This window comes from Saccostrea echinata, unplaced genomic scaffold (genome assembly GCF_033153115.1).
Source record: "Saccostrea echinata isolate AGI-Se365-2 ecotype Australia unplaced genomic scaffold, CSIRO_AGI_Sech_v1 ptg000030l, whole genome shotgun sequence".
Classification (NCBI taxonomy): domain Eukaryota; kingdom Metazoa; phylum Mollusca; class Bivalvia; order Ostreida; family Ostreidae; genus Saccostrea; species Saccostrea echinata.
Window position 1 is genome coordinate 15643503 of NW_026889779.1, and position 17778 is coordinate 15661280.

General features: G+C 34.8%; 1 protein-coding gene across 1 annotated transcript in view; it reads right to left on the reverse strand.

Moving 5' to 3' along the window:
- Positions 1-1174: 1174 nt before the first annotated feature.
- Positions 1175-17778, reverse strand: part of LOC133197390 (transcriptional regulator ATRX-like) — a 43209-nt gene continuing 26605 nt past the window's right edge. Inside the window, exons 21-30 of the mRNA XM_061333398.1 lie at positions 17630-17685; positions 11023-11176; positions 10717-10873; positions 10127-10245; positions 9796-9973; positions 9368-9550; positions 7548-7728; positions 6598-6749; positions 5744-5848; positions 1175-3879 (exon numbers count right to left, since the gene is read on the reverse strand). Coding sequence (XP_061189382.1) covers positions 3658-3879; positions 5744-5848; positions 6598-6749; positions 7548-7728; positions 9368-9550; positions 9796-9973; positions 10127-10245; positions 10717-10873; positions 11023-11176; positions 17630-17685 — 1507 coding nt within the window. The 3' untranslated portion in view covers positions 1175-3657. The remainder of the gene's footprint in view (positions 3880-5743; positions 5849-6597; positions 6750-7547; positions 7729-9367; positions 9551-9795; positions 9974-10126; positions 10246-10716; positions 10874-11022; positions 11177-17629; positions 17686-17778) is intronic.

The window sequence follows — 17778 nt, forward strand, 5'->3', positions numbered from 1 at the left end:
GGCCGAAGGAACGGGGGGGGGGGACGGGGGGGGGGTCCGTGCCCCCCCCCCAATAATTTTGCCGATATATAGAGGACTATAGAAAACATATATACTATATGCTTGTGCCCCCTCAATAAAAACGTCTGATGACCTTTTTTTTTTTTGCTTGTCAAGAAATTTTTGGTAGTTGATAGTGCCCCTTCAACTAAAAGTGTATAGCTGTGCCCCCCCCCCCCCCAATTGAAATTGCTTCCTACGGGCCTGATGTTCATTACATAATAAATATTGTTTTAAATTACTGTGATGCATTTGGCAAACAGTTCAACAGAGATCACAATCATGTATGGATTCCATTTCACTGCATCCACATTACAATCAAAGAGCCATAGTGCATTTGATAGGCATTTTGTCTACTGTAGATTTCTTAAATACATTAGCCATTTCTATTTTATGCAATCATAATTTATACATGTATAAACTCAAATTAAACTATAACATGGTCGTAGGAACCGGGGGGGGGGTCCCCCATAATTTTGTCGATATATAGATTACTATAGAAAACAGAGCTACTATATGCTTGTGCTCCCTCAATAATTTTTTTTTTTTTTGCTTATCAAGGAATTTTTGGTTGATAGTGCCCCCTCAAATGAAAATGTATGGCTGTGCCCCCCCCCCCCCCCCCCAACTGAAATTGCTTCCTACGGGCCTGTATCATGATATTCAAATATTAATAGTTCCCTTATATTCAAAAAGTTGTAATATACCTGATACATGTTTAAAGTATCTCAAGAAAAGACCGTTCTAAACTATTTCATTGAATATTGATTTCATTAAATTTTGCAAATTCATAGCTCCTTGTTTTATTTCTACCGATTTTATAAACCTTTTGTCTTGAAATCAGAGTAATGATTATGTAAAGTGATATTTATGTTATACCTGCACCTAAGAAAATATAATACACATCTACAAATGATTTTAAATAGGTTTCTTCTCAAATAGAAAAAGTATGTCTATAAATAGAAACGGGTGACTTCCTTTTAAATTCTTGATCAAGGCAGCTATGGCTCTTTACAACTGAAGTGTTTCGTCAATGTAAGTTTTGTTCACATTTTTCTTTTCCAATTAAACTGGACAAAAGTATAGTATCCTTGTACCAATTCTAGTGTACACAAACAAGCACAACAACTACAAGTTCAATTTTCTCTTGAAATTTATTCATGATAGTTAAATGTTTACACATAACTGCAATTTGAATTATTATTATGAAATTCTGTTGTATGAACAACTAGCAAATGATTCCAAAGCTTTTATTACACACAATTGCACTTCAAGCTGAAAAACAGAAGTCTCTGACAAGACTGCAGTTCTACTGGTCTGATTTTCTACTAAGAAAGAACAAGAGTCCCAAGGGTCTTAATGGTCACCTGAGTATAATGCAACACTGCACAGGATCCAATAAGTATAAAATAAAACAAAATGAACTGATAGATAAAGGTATGTTGCTCAAAAGCAAGAGAAATACGATGATCAGGGATCAACAAAATAATAGGTCTAGTACTTCATAACAAATCTTCAGTATATCTATCTAATTGCCTGTACATGCCCCCATTTGTCACTATCACAATGTAAACTTAACACAACACAGTATTTTCTTTATGGTTTTAGCCTCACACTTCAGGCCCCTGGGGGCATGCAGGGACCATGGAATTCACATTTTCTGTTCCCCTTCACTCATACATGCTACATACCAAAATTGGTTGAAATTGGTTCAGTGGTTCCAGATAAGAATTTCTGATCAAAAAACATAGGAAGAGTAATGTTTTAAATGAATTCAAATGCATGTATTATCCTACTTATAGTAAACATTCCAACAGTGTTCATCTAGATCAAATGTCAATAAAGAGAACTATATGTATCTTAGAATAGTCTACTTGTGTATTACTAAGTCATATATTGAAATCAGACCAAAACTGTTGGAGGTAAGAGGAATTTCATAAAAATTTCTGTTTTAGTAAGCTTTTCAATGAAACCAAAATTGTTTATCTTAGTATAATTTCTTGTGTTCCAAATCTTATTGAAATTTGAAAGCTGTAGGAGAAAACAGCATTTTTAATGATTTTCATAGAAATTTATAATATTAGTAACCATGGCAACAATTGAAATCAAAACACCAACTTAGTATGGTCTACTTGACTTACTGAAATCAAATTGAAGGAAGAGTAGCCTTTCAATTGAATTTCATATAAATTTTTAATTTTAGTAAACATTTAAACACTGATCAAAAATTGATGTACAGAATTATGTACATGTATTTTAGTATAATTTACTTGGGTACCAAGTCTTATGGAAATTAGACCAAAACTGAAGGAGGGAGTAGTATTTTGAATGAATTTCACAGAAATTTCCATTTTTCGTAACTATGGCAATACCATTCATCGGAATGAAAACTAATAAACAGCATTATGAATTTTAGTATCGTCTACTTGTGTACCAAGTCTTATTGAAATAGGACCAAAATGATAGGAGGAGTAGTGTTTTAAATGAATCTAAAAGAAATTTTTATTTTTAGTAAACATAGCAACATGGTTCATCAAAATCAAAATCCAATATATAAATTTATGCATCTTACTTTTATCTATTTGTGTACCAAGTCCTATTGATATCAGACCAAAGCTAAAAGAATACATGTAGTAGCATTTTGAAAAATTGTTTATGAATGGACAGACTGACATTAGACACCTCACTAATGCATAAGCTTTTATGGTCTCTGACCAATAGAGCTATAAAAGAAAACACAGAATGCTGTCTACCACATGAATAAGTGTCATTATCCTGTAAAATCTGACTTGTTGACATTGAAAACACAGACAAAAACCATGATTATCTCATCAATAGTCTGTCTGACTTTCTGTAAATATATATCTATATGCACTGTAATTAAAATTTGAATAGATTTTCAAAAATTTTATTATGATTCAATCCCTAACAGTTATGATTTTTTTTCCAGTGAATGAAATGAAATGTATAAAGATGCTAAGATCGTCTTAAGATCAAGTTGGAATTGCTTGATCAAAAAAGTTAATATATTTGATTACATGATAAAAACTTTTTAAAAATTCTTCTTAAATTAACCAACTTTTGTGGTCAGCTAAAATTTATAGCTTTAATGGATAAAAGTGCTTTCCAAAATAAGGAATGTGCAAGTTTCAGCAAATATATACTGTAAATAAATGGGCCAGTGATGAAACTTACAACAAAACACACCTCTTTTTCAAATATAAATACAACTATCTTGCTCACATTCAAATTAATAATCATGAGTAACATATACAACAGAAAAAAAAAACAATCTGGCATTTACCAAATAAGCATACCTGAATGTTTCTCAAGGGATAGTGATTCAGTTCTGTAGCTATACATTTACATACTTGTGTAAATTTCCCCTTGGAAACTTGGCCAGCATGAAAAAATACATTTAAACACTCATTAAAAGTTATCTTGGAGATTGCACCTCATGTAAACAAATTTTTACCAAAGATGATCTTTTAAAATGCTTATTTAGACAAACTAAAGTCACACAAATGCCTTCATTGTCTTATTATACATGTACCATGTCCAGTATGTAAACAAAAAAGAAAAAAAATCCCATCAGACAACAGAACAAAATGGAAGCTGTTATTTCCTAGCCTCCCTCATCTGCTGGAGTCGACTAGCATTGGCGGGCTGATTTAACAAGGACTGCATTGTAGAAGTCCCCGCTTGAGGCCCCGATGTTCCTGGTCCCATTCCCTGTCTGGCCCCTGCCATAGTGGCTTGCATCAGCTGCATCTGTTGATGTCGAATCTGGTCCTGAATTCTCTGCAACTCCCTCTGATGTTGAAGCTCTTTCTGTTCCATCTATAAAAGCAGCATGATGTGTATAAAGTACAAGCCATTGGGTATCAGGTGTATTTAAGATTTTGCATATAATTTTCTTTAAGATCTGTACAACTATTTTTTTTTTTACAGTTCTTCTAAAATTTCTTAATCAACATAAAATTACCCCACCACCAGATCACAGTGCAATGATTTTGCAACCCTAAGAATAATACTAGCCTTTTGTCATTACACTAGTACAATACTTTACAATGCTAAACATTCACCAACTCTCGATAACTTATAGCAAGTGTCTTAAAAAATGGGAAAGTCAAAGTGAAGAAAATCATTATTCATTACAGTATTTGCATTAAAGGAAATGTCAAATCTCATACATGTATCAACAATCTTATAAAACAAGCCACTTATTCAAATTTAACAAGCAAACAAAAAATTGTGGTCCCCGGCTTTTGATGTCTTAGTGGTTGGGATGCAATTATATTTGGCATATTGTAACTGTCTTGTCTGTGTCCTGTGTTGTCTGTCCATCATACAAAAAAGATATACAAATTGTACTAGTAATTAAAGTTAGGCAAAGATTGAAGTTTCTTAAAGCTGCATCAAAAGCTGCATTCAGGGGGTCAAATATCACAATACAATCTGTAGTCATTTGGGTCTTGTCACAAGTAATGCACATGTGGAAAAAATATGAAAGCCCTGTCTCTCTCTTCCGAAGCAAAAGTTATGGCCAAAGTTTAAATTTTAGACAAGTAGATAAAACTTTTAGGTCAATGTCATGAAGTCAAAAATGATGGTGCTTCTGAAAGGTGTTGTCACAGGTAATGTATATGTAAAATATTAAAGCCCCATCTTTTTTTCATTCAAAAGTTATAAGCAATATTAAAAATTTTGTAAAGAACTTATATTAAATTCTAAGGTTAAGGTCACAAGGTCAAAATCCTTTATGCACTTGGAAAGGTCTTCTATCAGGTAATGCACATGTCAAATATCTCTCATTCAAAAGTTATTACCAATGTTAAAATAATTTTTGAATAGCAGGTCAAACTTCAAGATCAAGGTCACAGGGTAAAAAATCATAGTATATTTGGAAAGGTCTTGTCAAAGGTATTGCACCTGTCAAATATGAATGCCCTACCTTTCTCATTCAAAAGTTATCAACAATGTTAAATTTTTTTAAAAGCAGGTCGAATATAAAGGTCAGGGGGTCAAAAATCATAGTGCATTTGGAAAGAACTTGTTACAAGTAATGTACATGTGAAATATGTAAGCCCTAATCTTTTCTCATTCAAAAGTTATGACCAAGGATAAAGTCTTTTGTGACAGACGCCCTGAAAGACGAATGAGATTTAATGTCCCCTTTCATTTAAGTGGCAGATGTACCTGTATGTAAGAGTGAAGACAATAAAATCATGTTTCATAATCACTGTATGCAACAAGGTAATGCAGGGGAGTCGCTAAAAAGTATGTGGGAGAAGTTTTCAATGTATGGGGGAGAAAAATTTCACCAGAGACAGAAGGTATGTATGTCAGGTAATAATTACTGCATGAAGGGAAAATACCCTTATTATTCATTTTTCTTGACTGGTAATGTTTTAATTACTGCATTCAAGAGATAAATGTTTTCTTTCACCGTCTCGACTGAACCTCAATGCAAGTCATAAATTTGTGCAAATCATTCATGTTTTGATTACTTCTCGATTGCCGTGAATATGACATCTGTCACATAGTTTTGAAGTGTTTGAGAATACTTGATGTACATGATAGCTGGACCAATGATTATGTATAGTGTGTACATCACCCCTCCCCCTGTAACTGTTCTATGTCACAAAGGCTTGTCAACCATTGTTTTTCTAATATTTCTAATGCAAGTCCAATAGATTCATACTTGTCTTTTCTGGGCGTCTTGTTGAGCTGCAATTTGACGTGAAACCATTTGTCGAATGACTGTTTGCACTTGTTGTGTCAGCTGCTCCTGTGGTAGGTGAGGATACTGAAGAAACAAGATATGAAACATAAATCAGAAATCATCAAGAATTGTACATGAATTTGTATGTACCAACAAGTCCCAAGTCTAACCAGAATAATTGGATCTCTTTTGCTGCACAATAAAAGAAAACAGTACAGTCATAATTTGATAAACTGAATAAACACAGAGGCTCAGCTGAGTCACTATGGCCCTACTGTTCTTCACATCATCAGATTTTTTTCCCATTATATGTATATACCTACTTAAAACTTTGACTGCCTATTTGAACCCAAATACCATGGGGCCAAAGGAGTCATAATTTGAGGAAAAAAAATCTTGAATCTACACCAACTGACGATGCTTTCCATATAAATATGACTATTCAGGTATTTGCTGTTCTTGAGAAGAGTTTTTTCCTATATATTTCAATGTAAAATTTTGACTGCCTATTGTGGCCCCACCCTTGGGGTCACAATATGAACAAACTTGAATCTACATAAACCGAGGATGCTTCAATTTAAGTTTCATCTTTATATCTTCTTTTTTTTCAAAATCATTAAAATGCTGAATTTACATCATTTTTTGACTTGATACACATATCTAACTTATGACATCACTTTGCCAGGATGAAAATGTTTAATGCTTTGAAGTCTGCAAAAGCCTTATGACTTGGAACATAATTTAAGATTCTCTATCAAAGCTTGATTTGGGGAACCAAAGGCTCAGGTGAGCTAATCAAATGTACACTGTAAATATGTCTTCATTATTATTACCCTTTGTTTCATGTCCTGTACCAGCTGTAGAAGGTTTTGTTGTGTAAAAGCCTGCATATTGAATCCTTGGCTATACATATATGGCATACCATACTGGGATTGTTGCTGCATTTGATGTACCATGTTGTTGAAACCCATATTGGGCATGTTTGCTATAAATATTTTAAACATGTTTACATTAATATACTTATCAAAATCAAATGAAGTCAAGACTAAGTGAAATAATAACTTAAGAACATTTTAACCGACATTTTAAGCTTATTTTTACATTCATCTACAATGTAAATGTAATTAATATGTTAAATAATAGCATAGTTACTCATAATTACATGTACGTTCCCCAAACAAAATCTGATTGGCTAAGGTTGCTAGTATGTGTAACGTTCTTAATTGTTAAGGAAAGAGGATGAAATTCAAAGTATTTATAAATAATGCAAGTTTCTACATTATTCAATCATCAGACATGCATGCACACATACAATGCACTGATTTCTGATTAGTGGTTGCTTAATATTCATGTTGCTGTAATTTTCTATGTTTTCAGTGAAATTTCTTGAAATTTAAAATGGAGCTTTTTATTATGACATTCTATCAGATTCTGTACATGTGTATGGCAATTTTCGAAATCATGTTCTTGCACATGTACTTAATTTTGATTTTCTTATGCTCACTGTGCTAGATTTGCAATGTTATTACCTCAAAATACTTTTCAAAATAAATTGTAAGACTATAATACAAAGGTTTTGCTTAATTTGTTGCTGCATATAGGGAATGGGGTCCCAAAGGAAGTAGGGGGAGCATTTAGGGAACATCTGTAATGGTCTCCATTAAAATTAGAACTAGTTAAAATGCATTATGATATAATGTACATATACAGACAGGTCACATACATGTAAATTTTATAATTTAATTACTGCAGTAGAGTATAACATAGAGTTAATGCCATTTACCCATGAAGTTCTGCCTCATTTGTATTACACCTTTCCTTTCATTTTCATATTCCTCCCAGGCTGCCTTCCTCTCATCTTCATCCAATATTTCCTCTATCTTGTTCTCCAGGAGGGAATCATGCTCATGATAATTGACAAACCAGTCTTTCTGTGACTTCATCAGCTCAGCAAGCATAAAGTCCTGGAAGAAAATAACTCTCTTTTTCCTAACAGCTTTTTTTCACCTTACAAAACATTTCTTTGGTTAACATGAGCAAAACTTTACCAAAAAAGCTCTAATGAGAAATACATGTACAACAAGCGGCCCAAGGGCCTTCAAAGTCACCTAAGTATAATACAACCCTGTAAAGGATCCATGAAATGGTAATTATATAAAAACAACCAGAAATATGTCCATAGGGCATGACCCCCCCCCCCCTCTCAAAGGGTTCATTAGTGATGCAACATGAAAATTTGTACAAGTGTAAGAAGTATGAACTCTTGTATGGTTTATTTAAAACTGAGTTTTATACGCAATAATAGTAAAGTTGAAGGTCATTGGGAAGGTCAAGGTAAAACAAAATTGGACACAGTTGATAAATTCTCTCCAAATTATGTATCAGTGCATAAGCTCATATAAAAATATCCTGAATAGTTTCTTTGAGACTGAGCTAAATGCAAATTCAAGAAAAGTGAGCTCAAGGTCAAAGGGAAGGTCAAGGTAAAAGAAAAATTCAATAGCACTCACCAAAATGTATCAGCATAAAAAGTTTGATAAAAATATCTTGATTTGTTTGAAACTGAGCCAAACACAAATTTAACAAAAATGAGGTCAAGGTTAAAGGAAAGGACAAGGTCAAAAAAATGTTGATACAATTGAATAGCTCTTACTAATATTTATCAGTATATAAGGTTTGATATTAAAAAAGATCTCAAATATTTTTTTTTTAAACTGAGCTAAAGGCAAAGTGTGATGGATGAACAGAAATATATATTCCCTGGCCAAATTTATCGCTTGACATAAAAAGCAAACTGAAACTCAAAAACATGAGAATTAGGATGATCTGGCTTCAACAAAATAGTTACTCTCAGAAAGTAGCCTTAATATGCCAGGGCTATAAACACTCTATCGCTATCACCAAACATAACAAGACAACAGTGCTTCAGCATCAAACAAAATATTCACAGAATATTCTCTGCTAAAATATATGGGGGAGAGAAGATTTTTTTAAAAAATGCATTTTCACTATATGATCAACACCACATAAAATAATCATAGTTTGTCTGCTAAATACCGAGGGGCATAGAAGATTTCCAAAGAATAAATGCATTTTCACTGTATGATCATTGGAGCCCCACCCTAACAACAGACCCCTGACTCAAGGGCCATAAATTCCATAATTTTGGTAAAAGGTTTTGGTAGAATGCTTTTTATAATCATGTCAACAGTTTGACTGCTTGATGTCCAAGAGTAAAGAAGAGGATTTTTCATGACTGCATTAATTATGATGGTTTTAGCCAAATCCACAGGGGGAAAGGGACTTTGAATACACAATTTTTGTTTCCCTTCAGCCATAGATGCTATATGCCAAACCTGGTTGAAACGCATCTGCAGTTCCAGAAGAGAAGTTGAAATGTTCTTGTAATAATCCATTACAGATGAAAACAGAGAGCAATAGGTCACCTGAGTGATTCAGGTGACCTAAAAAGACACACATCTATGTTTCAAAATGAAAACTAAAATACTTATGCATCCATAAGCAAAAAAACCTTCCATTGCATGCTGCCAGAATTTTGGAATACCCCCCATCCGCTTTTAAAGTAATTGTAAGAGCAACCACCTTTGGCAGCATTGGTGTTTTCTCTACTCTATTAGGATCATCTAGTCTGTCTGGTCTGAATGTATACAGCTCAGCGAGTTCATTGGCGTTAAAATGTCTGTCTATCTGATGCTCATCTATCACTCTCTGGGATAATGACTGCTTGGTTACCTGACGTTCATAGATCTTCTCTTCCATAGTTCCCTGCAAATTCATTATCATAGTAAATCTTTATTCTAGGAAACCCTTACTGTCAGAGTGAAGATATGCTGTACTTAACATTAAACATATCACAATTTAGTACCACTCATTTGACTACGTTGTAACATACATGTATCTGCAACAAACTTTTGAAAAAGAATCTTAAAAGCTTTTAGTTCATTTAATTAAATTTATATTGTTTTGACTTAGAAAGTTATTAAACAACTCTTATAGACTTGGAGCCAAACCTGAGCAAGAAATCTGTACACATAAACTGGTTTTTCTTGTCCAAATCGATAAACTCTAAAAATGGACTGCACATCATGTGAAGGATTCCAGGAGGCGTCAAAAATAATGACCCTGTTAGCTGCTACCAAATTAATCCCTAGGCCTCCTGCCTTAGTGGAAATCAGAAACAGCCGACATCTGAAATATACAGGAAAATCAGTAGGATTTTCAACAAGCATTAACTTACATCAATTGTTTATCATTCATGCACATTCTTAACTTTGCTTTTTAATGTCTCCTGCATACTCAGTCCAATAGTTAGAATTGTGATAATGTAGCTAAGTTTTTTACTGATAATTTTCTGGGTCATTGAACTTTTCAGCCATGTTTTTTCTGGCTTGGGCACTATGGGATCCATCCATTCTGAAGTAATCTTCACCCAGTGTCCAATGTTTCCCAAACTCTTCACCCTATAGTAGTTATACAAGGTATAACAGAAAGTGATGGCTTTCCCAAATAGGATCAACATATAAACATTAACCATAGTTTATAATTCAAAAATATAAGGCCAACTTTAAAATAATGTTTGCTTGCCCTCTCCCGACTCAGCATGAGAAAATTGAGTCGGTAGGTAGGTGAGAAATTTCTTTTTTAAAGAAAATTTCAAAATCAATGCTGAATTTTCAAAATCTATTTTCCGGAATGCATAAAAAAAAAAATGCTTCCTGAAGGTTAAAAAAGTTTTGAGTTGGGCAATTTTTAGCCAGTCGGCCGGGAGAGGGCAACCAAACAATTTTTTAAAGATGGACTAACAGTAAATTTTCCTTCAATGTGACTGGTTAAAAACATTTTGTTAAATTAAAAAAAGGAAGATACATGTATACTATACATGTGAGTCATATTCTTATCAGGTATAAAACATGATATTGTTAGGTTTATACTTTGTTCTGATCCTCCTTCTTTTTCTCCTCCTCTGACTTCTTTTCACTTCCTTTATTGTCCTTATCAAGTTTTTCTTCATCTCCTCTCTTCTGATCTACTAGCTCCAGGAAGTGTTCTATTAAATCTAATGATAGCAAACTCTGACTGAAAACTAGCCTGTAAAATAAAGACCAAGATCCTAAAATTACAAACCACAATGCACAAAAACATTATGTACAGTAATACTGTTTTTTATTATTCAAATTTTCCACTTGAAAACTTTCTAAACTCTTTTTGTTCAGCTGATAAGATTGAGGAAATCTTACACTTTATCTCCTATTTCTTCACTCATCCTTAGAATCTCAAACAGAAGAACGAGTTTTCCACCGAGTTCTAATTTATCCTCATCCTCTGGATTGACATACTCTGCCCACCATTCATAAGAGACAGGCTGAGGTCCCGTGTCTTCCTCTGGTTCACCTACACATACAGTTTAAATATTTATTGGCAAAATTTAGGAAATGATTAATTATAAAACATCTACATAAACAAGAGGCCCAAGGGCCTTAACGGTCACCTGAATATATTACAACAATTTCGAAGTTAAATACACTGATAGATGAAGCAATGTGCCCTAAAGCAAGAGAAGTAGGAAGATCAGGATCAACAAAATAATTAGTCTAGTATTCAGTATCAACTCATAAATTAAGTTCTAATATGTCCCCCACTTAACACTATCACCATGCAGACTATTGACAAACTATTAGTGCTTCTGTACTATTTTTATACCCATATTAAGACCTCTAGCATTGACCTCTCTTATGGTCTTTGAAGAACTTTTAATAAGATAAGTTATTTTTGTCTCATTTTTATTTATCTATTACTTACAGGTCTACCTGATTATTAAAACTAAGAAAGTACTTTTTTAATTATACGATAAACATTCTTGCATAATTATCTTATTCTATTAACCTTTCAAATACATTATTTACAGTGATTAATTATCAAAGGTGAATGGAAAAGGGGAATAACTTCTCTCAGTAGAATACAAATTAATAGAGCCCTGCCCAGGACCAGAATGCTTAGACGAATGGTCCAGATGTTTAAAAATCTGGTAGAAATACGCTTACTCATATCATTTAAACTTTTACTCAGTTTGCTTCCGATATGCCCAGAAGCAGAGAAGAATTTCTCAGGTACAATGCATTTTCACTACAGATTCAACAAAGCCTTACCCTAACACCAGAACCCAAGACCAAAGGTCAAGAAATTTACAAATTTGGAAGAGTTACCCTCATCATCATAACTATGGACTTCAAAGAATTAACACTTTTCCACTATATTATCAAAAGCCCCCCCCCCCCCCCTCGTTATGCCAGAACCCCTCACACTAGGACCACAAGATTTAAAAATTCTGTTCAAAGCTCCCATTTCCATCATAGCTAAGCAATTTATTTATCAGCTCAACACTAAGGAGCAGACAGGATTAATTAATGATTAATTAATACAATTAATGCTTTTTCACTATATAATCAATAGAGCCCCCCCCCCCCCCCTCAAGAACCCCAAAAACTGAGGCCATATATTTAAAAATTTTGGAAGACGCATCCTTGTCTATCATAATCATGCACTTAGTTTGTTTAAATAATCTCCAGTAGCAGAGAAGAAGATTTTTAAATATCAATGCATTTTCACTATATAATCAATAGAGCCCCACCCTAACACCAGAACCCCTGACCCTGGGGCCATGAAATTCACAATTTTTGAAAAGGCATCCTTATGCATCATAACCATGCACTTAGTTTGTTTAAATAGTCTCCAGTAGCAGAGAAGAAGATTTTCAAAGAATCAATGCATTTTCACTATATAATCAATAGAGCCCTGCCCTAACACCAGAAACCCTGACCCTGGGGCCATGAATTTCACAATTTTGGAAGAGGCACTCTTGCTCATCATAACTATGTACTTAGTAACTTTATTTAATACCCAGGAGCAGAGAAGAAGATTTTCAAAGAATTAATGCATTTTCACTATATAATCTATAGAGCCCTGCCCTAACACCAGAACCCCTGACCCTGGGGCCATGAATTTCACAATTTTGGAAGAGGCCCACCTCCTCATCATAACTATATACTTAGTTTATCACCTTAATGCCCAGGAGCAGAGGAGAAGATTTTCAAAGAATCAATGCATTTTCACTATATAATCTATAGAGCCCCGCCCTAACACCAGAACCCCGGACCCTGGGGCCATGAATTTCACAATTTTGGAAGAGGCACTCTTGCTCATCATAACTATGTACTTAGTTCTTTAAATTAATACCCAGGAGCAGAGAAGAAGATTTTCAAAGAATTAATGCATTTTCACTATATAATCTATAGAGCCCCGCCCTAACACCAGAACCCCTGACCCTGGGGCCATGAATTTCACAATTTTGGAAGAGGCACTCTTGCTCATCATAACTTTGTACTTAGTTCCTTTATTTAATACCCAGGAGCAGAGAAGAAGATTTTCAAAGAATTAATGCATTTTCACTATATAATCTATAGAGCCCCGCCCTAACACCAGAACCCCTGACCCTGGGGCCATGAATTTCACAATTTTGGAAGAGGCACTCTTGCTTATCATAACTATGTACTTAGTTACTTTATTTAATATCCAGGAGCAGAGAAGAAGATTTTCAAAAAAATAATGCATTTTCACTATATAATCAATAGAGCCCCGCCCTAACACCAGAACCCCGGACCCTGGGGCCATGAAATTCACAATTTTGGAAGAGGCACTCTTGCTCTTCATAACTATGTACTTAGTTACTTTATTTAATACCCAGGAGCAGAGAAGAAGATTTTCAAAGAATTAATGCATTTTCACTATATAATCAATAGAGCCCCGCCCTAACACCAGAACCCCTGACCCTGGGGCCATGAATTTCACAATTTTGGAAGAGGCACTCTTGCTCTTCATAACTATGTACTTAGTTACTTTATTCAATACCCAGGAGCAGAGAAGAAGATTTTCAAAGAATTAATGCATTTTCACTATATAATCAATAGAGCCCCGCCCTAACACCAGAACCCCTGACCCTGGGGCCATGAATTTCACAATTTTGGAAGAGGCACTCTTGTTCTTCATAACTATGTACTTAGTTACTTTATTCAGGAGCAGAGAAGAAGATTTTCAAAGAAATAATGCACTTTCACTATATGATCTATATAGCCCCACCCTGGGGCCAGAACCCCTGACCCTGGGGCCATGAATTTCACAATTTTGGTAGAGGGCTCAATGCTTATTACAATGATGCCAACAGTTTGACTGCTTGATGTACAGGAGTAAAGAAGAAGATTTTTAAAGATTGCATTATTTTTGGTGGTTTTAGCCCCACCCCTCAGGCCCCAGGGGGGCAGGGACCATGAAATTCACAATTTTTGTTCCCCTTCACCCATAGATGCTATATGCCAAATTTGGTTGAAATTGGTTGAGCGGTTTCAGAGAAGAAGCTGAAAATGTTCAAATGTTAACGCACATCGCACGACGACGGACAAAAACGGATAGCAATAGGTCACCTGAGTGACTCAGGTGACCTAAAAACAAATACTTCCATCATACTTTCTAATACTTTAATCATTAGAAACTCATTCATGCTCTAGTAGTAATTTTCATTCTGATCAAATGCAGCTGTCTTTGACCTGATGTGGCGGTGCCCGAGAAACTACTAATCAAGTTTTTTTTTGGCCTTACATACTTAGGTATAACAAGAGGCCCATGGGCCACATCGCTCACCTGAGCATATTGGCTAGGAAAAAAAAGCAAAAATCAGTTCAGTATTGAACATTTTACCGGGGGGGGGGGGGGGGGGAATTTTAAAGCAGAAGATTTTTCTCATATTTTCATTTGTAAAAATTTGATCCCACATTGTGGCCCCCACCCTACCCCCGTGGGCCCTCATTTGAACAAATTTCATTCTACACTACCCAAGGATGCCTCCATATCAATAATCAATTTGACTAATCATAGCTTTTCTGTTCTTGAGAAAATTATTTTTTCCTATATATTCCTCTGTAAACTTTGATCCTCCATTGTGACCCCATCCTACCCCCTGGGGGTCATGATTTCAAGAAACTTGAATCAACACCACCTGAGGATGCTTTCATATAAATATGATCAATCATGGCTTTACTGTTCTTAAGAAGAAGATTTTTAAAGATATTCTCCTATATATTTCTATGTAAAACTTTGATCCCCCATTGTGGCCCCACCCTATCCCCAGGGGACATGATTTGAACAAACTTGAATCTACACTACCTGAGGATGCTTCCATATAAATATGACTAATCATGGCTTTGCTGTTCTTAAGAAGAAGATTTTTAAAGATATTCTCCTATATATTTCTATGTAAAACTTTGATCCCCCATCGTGGCCCCACCCTAACTCTGGGGGTCATGATTTGAACAAATTTGAATCTACACTACCTGAGGATGCTTCCATATAAATATGATCAATCATGGCTTTACTGTTCTTAAGAAGAAGATTTTTAAAGATATTCTCCTATATATTTCTATGTAAAACTTTGATCCCCCATCGTGGCCCCACCCTACCCCTGGGGGTCATGATTTGAACAAACTTGAATCTACACTACCTGAGGATGCTTCCATATAAATATGACCAACCATGGCTTTGCTGTTCTTAAGAATAAGATTTTTAAAGATATTTTCCTATATATTTCTATGTAAAACTTGGATCCCCCATCGTGGTCCCACCCTATCCCCAGGGGACATGATTTGAACAAACTTGAATCTACACTACCTGAGGATGCTTCAATATAAATATGACCAACCATGGCTTTGCTGTTCTTAAGAAGAAGATTTTTAAAGATATTTTCCTATATATTTCTATGTAAAACTTGGATCCCCCATCGTGGCCCCACCCTATCCCCAGGGGACATGATTTGTACAAACTTGAATCTACACTACCTGAGGATGCTTCAATATAAATATGACCAACCATGGCTTTGCTGTTCTTAAGGATACACCAAAGGTTTCCAAATGCTATAATTTAATTTGCATGCAATTCTTTCATTATCAAAGATAACATAATAAAAGTATATATCATTTGAAAGCTTGTTAAATTTACTATTTAATTATCCTAATTTAAACTTTAATTAATAACTTATTTAAAAATTATTTAAATATTAATGTAAATTTTAGTGCTTAAATATTTTATAAATCAACTTTTTTGTATTTAACCCCTCAAAGTGGTCATTTTGCCTCAAGGTAGATTAAAGATTGAACTTAAAAACTGTATCTCAGATTTTTGATAAATCTTCTAATTCAAAAGTTACAGCCATTTGCCCTTCAATGTTACCAATTTATTAGCCTAATTTAACATTTCCCTCAATAATTCCAAAACTAAGCTAGATATCAAAAATCTGAGATACGGTTTTGTGAACACACATTTGAGAAGAAGCCCATCCAATTTTCAGAGAAATTGGTCAATAAATGAGGGAGCTGAATCCTTTGAAATAATACCACAAACTGTCTGATCTTACTATACAGTAGAGGGCAAAAACCCATTACACAACAAAATCTGCCAAAGCTAGGAATATATGACACCTTGGAGATTCAGCTTTGGATACCTGTCACTTAGCGCTATTTCCTATGCATATTCACAAGAATGGGAGGTTCTTTTCTGTATTTAGATGCTTTTAATTAAGTAAAATAGGTTCAATTCTGAATCAGAAAGATTTCCCGGCAAAATGGCAAGAGCTAAGCTCCACCTCCTATTTTATGGTCATCAGTGATCTGTTAGATCTCCTTCTCTAAATCTAGAGTCCCTGTAGTTTAATTACTGATAATCTCTTTGTGGCTAGTGAAGAATTCCCCAAGTGGTCACAGTGATTTATTGCGTCTTTCATGAGCAGGCAGTCACAGATCAAATCAGAAGCTTCAATAACGGAACATTCACATGTGGTAGTGTTTATGTTTCATTATTGTTAAATAATTAGAAAACCATTTCATAATTACCAAGAATTTTACATGCATTATAAAGCAGTGATTAACTTCTTTTTCTTAGCCAAAAATCTCAAAATTGTTGAAAATCTTGAAAAAAGCCTTTGGTGTATCCTTAAGAAGAAGATTTTTAAAGATATTTTCCTATATATTTCTATGTAAAACTTTGATCCCCCATCGTGGCCCCACCCTACCCCTGGGGGTCATGATTCGAACAAACTTGAATCTACACTACCTGAGGATGCTTCCATATAAATATGATCAATCATGGCTTTACTGTTCTTAAGAAGAAGATTTTTAAAGATATTCTCCTATATATTTCTATGTAAAACTTTGATCCCCCATCGTGGCCCCACCCTACCCCTGGGGGTCATGATTTGAACAAACTTGAATCTACACTACCTGAGGATGCTTCCATACAAATATGACTAATCATGGCTTTGCTGTTCTTAAGAAGAAGATTTTTAAAGATATTCTCCTATATATTTCTATGTAAAACTTTGATCCCCCATTGTGGCCCCACCCTACCCCCGGGGGTCATGATTTGAACAAACTTGAATCTACACTACCTGAGGATGTTTCCACATAAGTTTCATCTTTCCTGGCCCAGTGGTTCTTGAGAAGAAGATTTTTAAATGATGCCATTATTTTTTCACTAATTCCTAATTATCTCCCCTTGAAAGAGGGCGTGGCCCTTTATTTGAACAAACTTGAATCCCCTTCACCCAAGGATACTTTGTGGCAAGTTTGGTTGAATTTGGCCCAGTGGTTCTTGAGAAGAAGTCAAAAATGTGAAAAGTTTACAGACAGACAGACGGACGGACAGACGGACAGACAGACGGACGCCGGACAAAATGTGATCAGAAAAGCTCACTTGAGCCTTCGGCTCAGGTGAGCTAAAAATGAAATCTGAGTAAAGTTTACATACTGATATCTCCTCTTTGTCTTCTTGTTGTCCACTTCTTTACAACTTCATCTTTCTTCCTAAAATATTTCATCCAAAAAATGTGCATTAACCATAAACCTACAGATACACATTTTTACTGTACCATAATTTGAATATGTGCATGTATAAAA